The sequence below is a fragment of the Columba livia genome, chromosome 5 (genome assembly GCF_036013475.1).
Source record: "Columba livia isolate bColLiv1 breed racing homer chromosome 5, bColLiv1.pat.W.v2, whole genome shotgun sequence".
Classification (NCBI taxonomy): Eukaryota; Metazoa; Chordata; class Aves; order Columbiformes; family Columbidae; genus Columba; species Columba livia.
The window spans coordinates 18283758-18298387 of NC_088606.1; the positions used below are offsets into that span (position 1 = coordinate 18283758).

General features: G+C 38.1%; 1 protein-coding gene across 5 annotated transcripts in view; it reads left to right on the top strand.

Annotated features, from left to right (window-relative positions):
* The window catches only part of RPS6KA5 (ribosomal protein S6 kinase A5), an 84092-nt gene extending 77491 nt beyond the window's left edge, over positions 1-6601 (top strand). For all 5 annotated transcript variants that reach the window (XM_065063662.1, XM_021292409.2, XM_021292410.2 and 2 more), the window contains 2 exons: positions 713-876; positions 1849-6601. In XM_065063662.1, the coding sequence (XP_064919734.1) occupies positions 713-876; positions 1849-2088 (404 nt within the window). In that variant the 3' untranslated portion in view covers positions 2089-6601. The remainder of the gene's footprint in view (positions 1-712; positions 877-1848) is intronic.
* The last annotated feature ends 8029 nt before the right edge of the window (positions 6602-14630 follow it).

Consider the following 14630-nt stretch of genomic DNA (forward strand, 5'->3'; position numbering starts at 1 on the left):
AAGTAGCTGAAGAACTTCAGAAACAGTGAAGTCACTCTTTTAAAACATATTTAAGAGCAAAGTTTTTCTTTTATGTTGTTTTTGCTTTTGTAAAAACACCAGGTTATAAGATAAGCATTTTAAAAGCTGAGCTTTTGCATAAAATAATTACTATCATCTTTTCCTTGGACTGTTTTTGAATGTATTTCTGAGCCACTTAATTCACATTTGCCATGCTTTGACTTCCCTTAAGCTTTTGACTATCAAATTATATTTTCAGGATGATGTAGACACCAATCTTAATTATACTAAGATGGAATTCTGAGTTTCTGTAGAAGCCAGCTTATAAGGAATTTTTCTGCCAAAGTGTAGGCATCTCCAGATTCAGATTTCAGTGGATCAGGCAGAGAATCTGAAGCTTACTCTTTTGAACTTTGTCCTAGACAATTTTTAAGTGGAGATATCATTTGGTACTTCTGAGTTTATGGAAGAGAGATGCGAGTTATCAAACAGTTAAATAGCAATTTCTTTCATTTAGTGATTCTTCTGGAGAGGATGATAGTATAACATTGTGTGAGCCTTATCTAGGATGAATATCAGCATACCTAGGATAAATGTTGTCAGGACTTACTTACCAAAGCAATGCATGAGATTTTATTAAAAATCATTGAATTTTCTATTAGAAGAAGATGAATAGCTCACGATTTAAGTGAATGTAATGTGCTTCTATCAGGACTCCTAACAGTGGATCCAAACAAAAGAATTAAAATGTCCAGCCTGAGATACAATGAATGGCTGCAGGATGGCAGCCAGCTGTCATCCAACCCTCTCATGACTCCTGATAACTTAGGCTCTTCAGGAGCTGCGGTGCACACGTACGTCAAAGCCACTTTTCATGTAAGTTCCAAGAACTCTTATGTCGTGCTAAATTATGTAATATGTTGATCTAGATTTTTGTATGTTTCCTTTTAATTAAAAAGATGTAAATATTTATCCTTATAATTCAGTGATTGCTTATAGCTGCAATTTTTTTTTCTCCGTACCTAACATCTACGATTGAAAACATGAATGATGGGGCAAGAATAAATTTGTTGAAGACATTTATGCTAATGGCATTCCGAGGACTGAGAGACAGCTATTCATGAAATAGCTATTATAAATATTCTGCTTCTTAGAGAAAGCTATTAAAAGGCCTTCAAACTTTATAAAAAAGAGAAGAAACTTTTTATTTAAGTAACTGACATTTTGTCCTTGTTGTTCCAAAATTGAGATGAAATTTCTAGAACGTATCGAGTTCATGTTTTTAATATAATGGAAACTTTTTAAATGGACTTGCTTGTCTACCTTTGTATGTTTACAAAAAACATTTGAACTTCAACTGTATTGTACAAACATAGTGTTGATTCTCGTGATCCCTTCTGCAGAGAATATACTGAAATCAAGCAGATTTGTGCCAAAATACTTGCAGATGCTTATTACCAAGAAGAGAGGTATTAGTAAGTAAGAGGAGCTGGTACTTGAAGAGGTCCTGATAATGCAACATAATTTGGGTTGAAAGAAGAACTGTAATTTAACTTAGTTTCTGAAAACATAGTCTTAAATAGGTTTAAGGCTTAATAAAAATATTTCTAAGTGAAAAAGAACAAGGAAGAGAAGATGCCAATTAATAATGTTATATAGTGTCTCTTAAATGCCACTAAGTGTAAAGGCTAGTGAAGTTGTTACAGCTACAAGTAAGAATCAGTAGGGATCTGTCAAGAGATTACAGTTTACCTTATGACTTAGCATAGAACATTCTTAATAAGCTATGAGCCATAAAATGTTTTAAACCTCTTGAAAAGCTTAGACTTACCTTTTATTTTTAAACAGGCCTTTAACAAGTACAAAAGGGAAGGATTTTGTCTCCAGAATGTTGACAAGGCACCTCTTGCAAAGAGAAGGAAAATGAAAAAAACAAGTACAAGCACAGAGACACGTAGCAGCTCCAGTGAAAGTTCACATTCTTCTTCCTCTCATTCTCACGGTAAAACTACACCTACAAAGACACTGCAGCCAACAAACCCTGCGGACAGCAATAACCCAGAAACCATCTTCCAATTCTCTGACTGAAAAGCAGAGAATATCCTGTCTTGAAGATTTAAGTGGTTATAAACTTGGTAGTACCTGTATTGTTGTCTCGCACCCTTGTTCTCTGTAGCTTACAGGCTACAGGAATGTCTGTCGCTTTAAAAATGTATTTCAATCATAACTTTTTAGCTTTATATTTCGGAACATTTCTTTTTAGCGTTAAGTTTGGTATCACTGGATATGGTATAATACTATTATACAACCAACATTATACTCTCTTAGGGCTAAATTACTAGTGTGCAGTCAAGCTCAAGGTAAGGAGCTATGCTGCTCATGGTACAGTGTGGAGGAAGACTGTTTCACAGTGTCAGAATCTTCTTCGTGGTTTCTTCCCCACCGTTCAAAGAAAGGAAAGCTTTCTAACACATACAGATCTATTGGATCTTCTGGTTTTACCCAGCTGCATGAAGAATGTCATAGAATTTGATTCGTCATGTGTGTAAGGAATCGTTGGTACAATGCACCAAAGCGGTATAGTATTTTAAGGCCTTTTAAATTTGTGGTCATGTTCTCTTCAATTTATTTGAATTTTAAGAGAAATTGAAATTTCATATTGAATGCTTCGGCAAATGATCACGTTAAAATATCTAAAGAATTAATTATAACTTATATTTTCTTTTTATATTTACACAATAACTTGAAAATACGAAGATTTTTTTGAAGATGCAAGAACTCCAGTTTCAACATTTGTTATTATAGGGTCCATACCAAATGTATACCACGTTATTTGAATTTTGCATCGTGCAAATACGGCAGTTTAATATTGACTGTAAAATATTAGGATATATGTTTTCTTTTTTGCACTTTATAACATCAAAAGGAGATGTTTTCTAATAAAGTGCACTCAGATCTCTTTTCCTACAAGGTGCTGAGCACTGTTTTACTGGGTTGAATGACCTGAAATCCACCGTATTTGGTGGCTGTGGTTGTTGTGAAGGAGAATTCTGTACTTTGCGGGAGTGAATCCCTGTATATTACCCACTGTTTTCATTCCTTACTTTAACCTGCAAAGCTCTTTCTATCTTGCTTATACATTGTATATAACAAATACTAGACCTGGGCACCTTGTGTAGTGTAGATGTTAACAACTTATGCACTGGGAATACTAAAGGGAAATTATATCAAACACTGTGCTTCACAACTTGTTCACTGTGGTGTTCTACAGTGAAGTATTTCCTACTGTGATAGTATAGTATGTACATAACTGTTTGGAATCATAAATGTGACTTACGGAAACATCAGCATAAACTTTTAAATCAGCATATTTTATAAATTTATGGAGAGCTCTTTTATTGCTCGTATTCTCAATGACTAGGGGTAACTTAAGTGCTAAAGCTGACTCCAGTTTTGCAAATGCTTACATCTGTAAGTTCCCACTGAGGTCAGAGACTCCTTGTGTAAAGTTAATCCTATGCCTAAATTTGTGTGGTGGAAGACTAATTGACTAAGGGATTTTATTAAGAGCTTGCTGTATCCTAAAGTAACCTCCAAACCCTATGCAAAAAAGTTGTAGGAATTGTTTATATCAGTGGTTTTATTTATAGACTTGTATCAGATATCAGTATTGACAAATACAATACATCCATGTTTACAGGGATCATGTGTATCAAAACAAGGCTTTAAAGCCCAACATGTTTGTTCTGTGTTTCTTTAATATTAATAATGGCATTCTGAGGTTTTGGAATTGCTCATGTGAAATAGTTTACTATTTTCTTGATGTGAATGTCAACAGTAATTGCAGCATTAATTTCAGGTTGATGTGAATATTGAGATTTGCACTGTTTATGTAGAAGTAGTATATTTAAAGATCAGTATATGTAATAATAACACAACCGATTTTAAGTGGCTGATGTTAAAATATTGAAAAGTAATTGTCAGTGTAATATATTCAGGTTTGCTTTCTGAATGCTCTCTTTGGAAGTAATCTCAATAGTCAACATGGCTCATTTGTAAAAGAATACTGTCCCTCTCCCCAATAAACTTGCTGTAAATACAACGAACAATCCACCATTAATACTTGTTATGCAGACAGTACTAGTAAATTCGGAGGCTGGAGAACAGGTTACTTGTAAAGTTTGCACTTTGAGGAGCTTTTGGAATTTGTTGTCTTCAGGACAACAGAACAGCAGTTTTTGGTTTGATTTTGTTTAAGTGTAAGGAACTTTTGGATAGCAGGTAGATTTGGAGTATTGTGACCCAGCTGAAATAACTTCTTATTAGGATCACAGTACAGTTATTTCCCTGTTGGGAAATTAAACCTGGTGCTTGACAAACTGATAAAACAACAAAAAAAGAATGCACAAGATGCTAAATGCTAGAGGTAATGTCAGAGGTTTTTTTCACACAGGTTTTGAGACTGTTGTGAGACTAAGATTATTAGAATACATCACTTGTATCAAAGACGAGTTTTATAGATGAATGTTTCTGTGTCCTCCTTGTGCTCTAACAGGAGTTATTAAATAAAAATCTAAAACCAGGGTAATTCTTTTTGTCAGGGGTAAGTATATTTAGGTGTCGCCTTGCATTTGCTTTGAATCAGTTACCTGAGGTAGCTGAAATGTTTATCACCTCTGACTTTGTTCCGCCTCCAGGTAACAACTCTTGAGGAGGTGTGTTTGACACTAAGCTGTCTGAATTTTTGGATTACCATCTTTACATAAGCAGCTGCTGATCTCCATTTACGTTAGTAAAACTGAATTGCAAACTAGGCAGCTCAAGAGCGGGTTCACTTCTTGATCAGACGTCCCTGCAGGAGAATAATTACTCTTGGCAGAACTGTGTTGTCTCAGCTTCACCTATTGCCCAGCCTTGCACTTTAGGTCATACAAAGACCATGGGCCAAATTTTTCACAACTGTTTCAAATCTGAAGTGTACAAGCCAGTCTTCATTAGTACTATAAATACTTCATATTGCCTTGGTAAATAGGTGTTAAACTGTAAATTATGTTTATACTCAGATTAAATTTCCTTCACAGTGCTGCTATGCGTCAAGCAACTTTAGTGTCTAGTAATGGTATCTCTCTACTGTCAGAAATGTAATGCAGTCAGCAACATTGTGGGCAGGTTTGTTTGAAAAATCGAATTTCTTATCAGTAAAGATTTCAATAACTAGTGTGGCTATTAATCTAATCTTTAAAGTACTTGATATTCTGTAAAGCAATTTCTTTGTAATACTTTTAGAAACATAAATATTAGTAATTAAGAAGTAATTCTGCTAAAGGGTTTAAAGGAATACAAAGGAAGTAACATGACTTACTGTTCCTCTGACTAAGTGAAATTTCTACGCTTTTATATAAGTAAAAGCAGCTGAAATATTTATTGTTTCTTAATAGAAGGGGCAGTGCATTTGGCATATGTATTGTTTACTGCCATGAGAAACGCTTCACTAAAATGCTTTACTAAACAGTTTGGGGTAGGTAACATAAAAATACCTTATTGCATCAGCAGGGATTGAGACTTTGAGTTGGCATTGCTGATGTATGTGTTTTCTCAGCCCTTTTCCATGGCTGCTTTTCTGAACAACATAATGACACATGCACAACCATGTTCCCTAATGCTCATCCAGGAACAGAACAATTCTTGGTAGAAAATATACACAGAATGATGATGTATGTTTATTGGTTGTGAAGTGTTGCACAAGTGTCTTACATTTTTAATATGTGCATGTATTATGTGCATGTATGTAGATACATGCTGTATTGCATGTCAACTTACAGTAATATGCCTTGTTTAAGAGAACCTGTACTTAAAAATGAGTTCTTGACTCACACAGATTCAGAGGACCAGACAAGGGGGCTACCACAGAAGAAGGTGGTTATGGGAAGCCAGAGATGAGAGGCTTCTGGGAAAATGATTTCAGGGGTAAATTTCTCCCCTTGCTATCTCCATGTGTATTTATTATTTGCTGACACCAGATTGCAAACTTTCTTGCCAGTTACCCAGCATAAAAACATTTCCTAACTCTGCAGGTCTGTGAGTATCTGTGTGTGTCTACACACATATGTGTATCTTTATGTGACATTTTGGTCTTCAGTTGTAATTTTTTGTTATTCCCCAAGTATCGTTTCAGGTGTTTTTACCAAGCTGGTGGTCTTCATTCTTTTTCCCCCATATGTGACAGTCTTTCTCAGCACTGATTTTTACGTTGTGAAACATGACATTGCCTTCGGTTGAGGTAGTTGACTGAGTAGTCTGGATTGAGAGAACAAGAAATGACGTGGCTGTGTCTGCTGTAAAGAGATAAAAGTTCTTTGGTCTTTTTTGTCTGCCTGTGAGAAACACTTCTCAATTTGCTCCTTTGACCCATAGGGCACTGGATTATGTAAAAAGTAAGAAATGCAGAGCTGTTGGCTAGCTCTCGCCTGCCATCCCACATTTTTATATATCACTTGTTCAATAGATTCTGGATGTTCAGAACACCTGTGTTGAAAAGAAAACTGAGGATGATTCCTGTAGTCTGCACTCATAAATAAAGTGATGCTTTCAATTACATAGACCAGCTGGAGCAGTCTTGTTTGTTGTGCCTAGAAGCATCAAGAGCGGAGAAATGTAAGACACCTGCAATAATGTATATTTGAAGAAGACCCATGTATTTTGACAGAGTTTTCGTGTTCTGCGTGATGGAAAGGGAAGCCTGCATCTGTTTGGGAATCAGTGGTGAGTGTTTAGGTAGATGAGATGGTATGAGCCGCTCTGACAGCTTACTGTCACCCACAGGGCCATTCCTGATCCTTTTTCTGGCCACATGCTCTACCCTTTCCCTGGTTCTAGTGTTTGTATCACCTCTCAGTCAGCACAGACAGGGAAATAAGAATGTTCTGCTAACTTAGTTACAGCATTTTGGTTAACACTGGATTGATTTCACAGGTAATCTAAAGTAAAGTAGTAATGAAGCATTGCAAAACCAAATATGGTATAATGCTGTGATTTTTGAAAACTAAGCTTTATTCAGAAGTAGAAAGGAATCCATACTATTAACATATAAAAGCACTTCAAGATTGGCAACCTGTCTGTATTAACAAAATTCCTGCAGAAGTCTGCTAACGTCCTTTGAAATGCCAACAATAAAGCAGAGAAAAACAGAACTCTAATTGCTCAGAACCTGCTCATAACCTACCACAGGTGAAACTGCAAACTGCTTGCAAACTAGCTGCATTTTTCTTAATACAAAGGTAATTTTACTTTGGCAGCAAATCAGCTTCAGATCTTAAAATTGGTATCTCAATCTCATTTATGTTAATGTGATTTTCTTTTTTTTTTTAAATATGTCTTAGTATGATTGTGACTACCCAAGTACATTTTACATCAGTTATGGGTGTGATTTTGTGTGACACATTCAGCTATGCTAAAAAAGCTTTCAAGTGTAAACTAGGCTTTGGAATTGCAGCAAAGTGAGAAGAAAGGGGGGAAGGTGTATTTAGAGATGATGATGCAGAGAGGGGACAATGCTCAGGGCTTGTCTCCGGGTTACACTGACAGAGGTGACTAGGCCATAGTATCATCATACTGTCTGTAGAAGCTTACTCATTAATAACAGTGTGTATGCTTTTTTCCTTTAAAATCAATATACAGTGGAGAAGATAAACTAAATTGATTCACAAAAGCAGCAAGTCAAAGCTTTTCTCAGATGTCTCCTTAATGAGTTCTCATCCTTTAAAGATACAGCTCAGCTGTGCATAATACTCCATTGAAGCTCTGCCTACTGGAGGGAGCAGGATCTCGCTGTCTGGTGATTGTACAAATTAGAACTCAAGGTGCTATATCCTTGCTACTTTAAAGTTCAAGTGTTGTTCTATTTAATATGCATTGCCATCTCAGTCCATCTGTATGCAGCTCTGGAAGGTCACTTAATTCAATTTGAAAGCTGTCAGATAAAAAGGAAAACTTGAGATCTCCTTCAACACCAAAGTGAGAACAGGCCTTTAATTTTAACCTACATCTGGATTACAAAAATGAATAAGAGCTTGGCATTGGCATTCAGCCTTGGCAGTCTTAAGACGCTACTGCAGTAAATTTTGATGCTTACAGATATCTTTCCTGCACTGTTTTCACGCGTAGAGAAAGAAACACGCAAAATTACTTCCTGTCAGAAAAAAATATTTTTTGCTGTAGCCCCGGTAGAAGAGATAATCTGCAATTTCTGCCTTTACCTCTGAAGCTGTAAAGGCAAAAAATGAATTGGTGACAGATTCTGACATTCTGTTCATTTGCAGTAAGTAGAACAGGGCATGCTGTTTCTTGTGTCGGTGTGGGCAGGGAGGGGGAAGATGGAAAGAAATCAAATAGAATCACAGTATGTTTGGGATTGGAAGGGACCTCGAAAGATCATCCAGTCCAATCCCCCTGCCAGAGCAGGAACACCCAGATGAGGTTACACAGGAATGTGTCCAGGCAGGTTTTGAATGTCTCCAGAGAAGGAGACTCCACAACCCCCCTGGGCAGCCTGTTCCAGTGTCTGTCACCCTCACTGAGAAGAAGTTTCTTCGCAAATTTAAATGGAACCTCCTGTGTTCCAGTTTATACCCATTGCCTCTTGTCCTATCATTGGTTGTCACCGCAAAGCGCCTGGCTCCATCCTTGTGACATTCACCCTTTATATATTTATAAACATTAATGAGGTCACCCCTCAGTCTCCTCCAAGCTAAAGAGCCCCAGCTCCCTCAGCCTTTCCTCGTAAGGGAGATGCTCCACTCCATCATCTTTGTTGCCCTGCGCTGGACTCTCTTCAGCAGTTCCCTGTGAAGGGAATGCTGAACGCTTTGCCTCACTGTAATGTGCAGGACATTTGACTTGCACACCATTGCTTTTCATCTTAAAATCTTTGAGAGAAAAAGCGAACAAACAAAAAACCCCAAACAAACGAAAGAACTATCCACAGTTTCACAAGTCAACTTTTTCTTGGAGGGAAATGGTGCCACTGTCAAATGTTAAAGGCAGCAGCATAGACATTGATTTCCTTAACTCACTATATACCAGTTTTCAACAGATTACGGTGAAGTTGTGACAAGTATGCATGTCTCTCAGATTCTTAGTCACGTGAACAAAGTGCAAAACCTTGTGGCAGAAGTTTAGCAAAAAGCAAGATAAGTAACTGAAATGGTTTATTTTACCCAGTATCAGATTATTCACAAAATGAATGAGTATAGGGTTCTGGTTTTGGATATGGAAAAGCACTAGAAGAGAGAATCTTTTTGTGAATGCAGTGGTCGAAGAAATACAGGAAAGCTGTTTTCTGGAAGGCTGCTCAGCACTCATTGAAGATTTGCAGAATGAGATGGCAGCTGAATGCTCCTGTCTCTAGAACTGCTAAAGCCTAACCATGCTGACCTGGAGGCTGGTAAGCCCAGCCTGTTGTTGGCCACAGGTTTATGAAAACCTGCTGTTGGGGCTTCTGTCTTGGAGGTACTTCCCCTTACCTGCCATAACCACCAGGGAAAAAAAGGTGTTTGGCAAATCAGGTTCTTCAGCTGTTTTGGAATGATAAATGTAATGAAGGTTTTGATCTTTGCTCATCTTGTTTTCTTCTCCAGGCCATGGTGTTCAGAAATAGGAAGAGATTTTTTTGTTGCCCTAAATTGTGTGGTTAACCACTGTGGTGGCTTCAAAGTTAATGCAAAGCAATCTGGAGAAGTACCATGTGTCATTATTAACAAGTCAACCCTGGATTCCCTCAGGAGAGCTTCTTGCCAGAGCCGTGCACAGCGCAGAGCAGCAGCGTGGGTGTTCCCCTTGGATAGCTGGTGACCTGTGTGTCCTTCGTTCCTGGCTGGGAACTCTCTTCCCAGAAGAATTAAAACAAAGTAAGCCAAACACATAACTGCTAGGCAGATAACACCTGGGTAAAGGCAGTTTTGTAGGTAATAACCAAGGATGTTCGTTGGCTGTTGCGTTATGCACAACTTCTGTGGCAGTTTGCGAGAAATATCTGAACAAGTCTCTAAAACAGACTTACAGTATTTGAGCTATTGCTGGACTGCAGCCCTGTCGGGAGCTAGGTTTTGGAGAAAAATGAGTGAGTATACCTATATGTTTAAGTCCTATGGTATAATACCATCAGTATACCTAAAAAATCTGACATTCTTTTACCATGCTTTTGGGTTAAGTAGGTTACGCAGGTTTTGTTCATGGTTTTGTTGGTTTGGTTTTTTAATTACTGTTCAATTTTACTCCCATATTTTATACTTAGTTTTGTTCCTTTCCTGAGCTTTCTATTTATGTTAACCCTCTTAGCTCTTTGATTTCTCTTGTCTTTGTGCTTGTTCTGAGAGGCAATGCATGGATCTTTCTGCCCCAAAAAATGTAGAGTCCAATATATAAAAAGAATAAAAATAGTAAGGAGCACTATGCAACAAACCCTTCCCTTTATCAGAAGTATCTAGCGTAAAATTCACTGGTCGATGAAGAGATACCTTACTCTTCAGACAACTGTTATATTTGCTAACAGTATGAATAGCATTCCAAGTACAAAAAGAACAGTTTTAAAAATACTAAAAAAGAAAAGGAATAAAAGGGGGTTGTTTGTTTTTTTGTTTTTTGAGAATGAGTGCAAACCAAAAGGTATAAACTCAAATAGCGCCTTCAAACTTGGATCTAAGCATTTGCTGAACAACAGGTGTCTGATCTGCTTGATTTGCCTTTTACACTTTGAAGTAGGGTTACATTGGAAGCACGCGGGAGAAATCTGCTTTGTCCTACACATGTGAAGCTTCGGATTTTCAAGAGCCTGGACTTGGAGCCAGCAGGGAGCACCACAGGCTGCAAGCTGGCAGTTATTCCCCAGAAACTTTGCTCGTGAATCATCTTTGTGAACTGAAGATAGATAAAGCCCAGAGAACAATAGTTCACATCTGTCCCCAGCCGATTGTAGTCACAGTAACATTATTGCTTTCTACTTTAGTTTGTATCAAGCAGCTAAAAAAAGTGCATATGTTCTGTTGTTACCTGGTCTATGCTGATAGGTAGAATGCTTGCCAGGACAGTGAAGTAGACTGGAAACGATCCATTCTGTGGTTTCGGGCAAATGCCAGACCTTTCAGAAATGTCTTTGGTCATGTTATGGTATTTTAAATAAACTGCAGCTCAGTCCTAATCTTCCCAGGAAATATCTAGCTGAACTTTTCATAGAAAGGAGCTATGACATAGTGGAGTATGTGAAGAGGAAAAACTTTGATTTCTGGAGAATGTCAGAAGGCACAAGCAGAATTTGTCTTTCTACCAGTGAGAGCAAGTGTTAGGCAATAGAATTCTGAAAGGTTGAGCAGGGCCAGATAGATTAAGTTGCAGCGTGTAAAGCCAACTGAATATTGCAAGAACATAAGAAATGTCCTGCTGAGTCGAACCAGTGAGGCCAGGAATGCACGCAGCACTCCAGATGCAGGAGTGTCGTGATTTACAGAACAGCAGAATGATGCTCGCTGCTTTCTTCTCAGTAGCCTTCCTAGTGATGCTTGGTGTTTCATAGGCTACCACTGTACAATGCTGCAAGGATTTTAGGGAAATATCTGCGATTTCTTATCTGACATCATGTGTAGAGCAGGGTATAAAATGTCCTGTTCCTTGGGTCACATTTTGCCGGTTCTCAGTGCTTCTGCCCATTTGGAGTACAGGTCTCTTGAACTTCGCCCCAGTTGATCTTAGGAAGTTTCCTTCTCCCCTCTCTGCTAAGGACGTTGCTTTTGGAACTTCAGAATGTAACCTTGTCTGCACATTCCCAGGTTTTTCTCGTAGGGTCACATCAGGCTAGGTGGTCTGAACTCTGCCACCATCTTCTGCCTTCCTGTAGCACACCAGCACAAAGCCGGTGTCCTACTAGCTGCCTCTGGCAGTCCGTGAGCTATTTGGAAGGATGTGATGAGGAAACCCTTTGGTTTAGGACTGTTGTGTACTAATTCTGGATCTACTGATTTTTAAGACTTCTCTTCAGTTATTAACACTATTGAAAAAATCTGATTTAAATGCATGATTTCCATTCTTTCCCAACACAGAACAAAAATAGTTGCTGAACACTATTTGTATCATGAACATTTCTCTCACCTCCGGATAGTAAGGAACTGATGATGTTGCTAAATTTTTTCCATTATCTTCATGCTCAGCAGCTCATGATCTCTGTGGATTTCTCTATTACATTTTTCTTACCCATTTCTCGTAGTACTAACAACAGAGAGCAATTTCTGTTAATGTTTTATACTGTAGCCTGCTGGTTTAGAAACTTTCAGAAACTATACGTAGCTTTCGACTCCCTCTGGTGGCCTGACAATGTAGCTGGCAAGATGGTTAGCTGCGAATATTGACGATAACAAGGGAAATGCTTCAGTGCAGTATGACACTGTCCATGCTTCAAATTCAACCATCATTCTTTGTCTCAGATGCATTTAAATAGCAATGGGGAAAATATTTATATTTATTAATAATACAAATAATTTTTATTACCAGTAGGTAGCTAGGAACATTGGGAGAGGGAGGAAAAAGTGAAAATTCAAGCTTTTTTTCTGTGTAATAATTGAATTTATTTAAAGAGGCTGAACTTAGCAACTGAAGAAGAAATGTAACTCAGCTGCTGCACTCTGCTGTGTCAGTAAACTCAATGTGAAAAACACTTGATCTTCATCTTCCCTTAAGTGGTCACAGGAGTGCAGTTTGAAACAGCAGTTATGTGAAGACAGGGATTCCTGTGTAGACAGAAATTGATTTGGGAATAAAGCCTAAGTATGATTTTATCCAATAAAGTGATGAAATCAAGCAATCGTACTACAGAGAGAAGATCTGCCACTATTGCTTTGCTAGGTAAAGAGGTTATTCAGATTTAAGAAGAGGCTCATATTTACTAACATCTAGTTTTCTAACATGTATTACATGTAGGTATTTTATTTTTACCCTTAAGAATAAGGTAAAAATGGTGCATGGCTTGTTTTGTATGGTGGATAGAACAAAATGAACTGAAAAGCAGTGGGTTAATTAAAGTGTGCTTGCATCTCTCTAAAAGTAGATAAATTTGATTATTTTTTTTGTTGTGGTTTGTTTTTGTTATTGTCATTCGTTTTAATTCAAAATTGTTCTATTCTGACCACTTATTGCATAAATGAGCCAGAAAAATAGGAAAATGTCTTTGCCACTGGTGTTCAATTTGTCTAGTATTTTTTTTTCCAGTTCAAGAGAGAGATTAAGCTGCAATCTGGATCACATCTAGACTTTCATTGAACTGGGTCTGTCTGTTTTGTTACTGGGCAAAGGGAGTGTGGAGACTCTTTGCCTGCAGCACTACAGGCATCACTGGGTGGAACAACAGTTTGAAATACAGCAAGAAAGAGGCTTTCTGTGAGCGTGACACAATGGAAGACCCAGGATTAGACCTTACCTCGGCTGTTCCCTGAACTTAGAAGTAGACAAAGCATTTCTTTTAAATCCTTAGACGTTTGAACAAGGCTGAAAAGTGTTATACTGTGTCCTGGTTTTGTTAAACACAAGAGTTCTTCTAAGTTACTGCACTTTTTTGGATTTGGCTGCATGTTTTTCAGACACTGTTCGTTCCAGAGCTGATAACGGTAGCAATGGTATGCAGAAGAGGCCCAGGTTTATCCTTATTGCTATGGCAGCCAAGGTTAATGATAAATTTTGCACATCCTGTAAGTAAGAGGGGTGTATTGGCAAGGCAGGGAGGACAGAACAGGTGACTAAAATTGACCAGCTAAGTATTGCATCCCATACGTGTCATACACCCTATAAAAGTGGGAGATCATGAGGGTCTCATTCTCTTCAACCATGGCTGGCATCTGAAGAAGACCCTGCCCATTGTGCCTGTGATCTGAGGTCTAGTTCCAGACCCTTCATCCCCAAATCCAGTTCCAGTTCACTGTGGGGTCCAGCCCAGGACTTCCAGGTGCCTGCCCTGCAGCATCAGCTCCACACTGAGCTACCCTGGGAAATTCAAGAGTGGGTTTGTATATTTTGTATTATTTTCTCTATTTATTAGTAGCATTAGTAAAGCTTTTTTAACTTTTCGACTTGTAAGTCCCTCTCCCTTTCCCTCCTATTACCCTTCCCGGTGGGGAGGGCAGGGGGTTAACAGAGAGAATCTGCCGCAGTTTATTGTCGCCCTGCAGTAAACGGTGGCACGCTGGCACGATAAATGTGAGAAACTGCAAACTATGGTGGTTTTGTTCCCATTTTGCTTCCTGTTAGTTACTACATGTTAATATAAGATAGCAACTTTAGCGGCAATATCGCTTTGTAAACATACAGTTGTTGAACAAGTAACAATTCAGATATAAATACATCTGTTCAGCCCTTAACATGAGCGAAGGGCTTTTTTTGATTCTGAGAGGTGACTTTTTTTTTTGTATGTGTAAATACCTGAATTTGTAATGTGGAAGATATTTCCAGAAACAGTATGGCAGGTTTAAAAATGCAGTATGAAACATTAGCCAAAACAATATGATTTCAGTATTTATCTCAGTTGAGTGATACTCTGTTACCCTTTCATTGGCAATGCCGGTTCCCATTTAGCATGAATGGGCTTGGAAAGGATC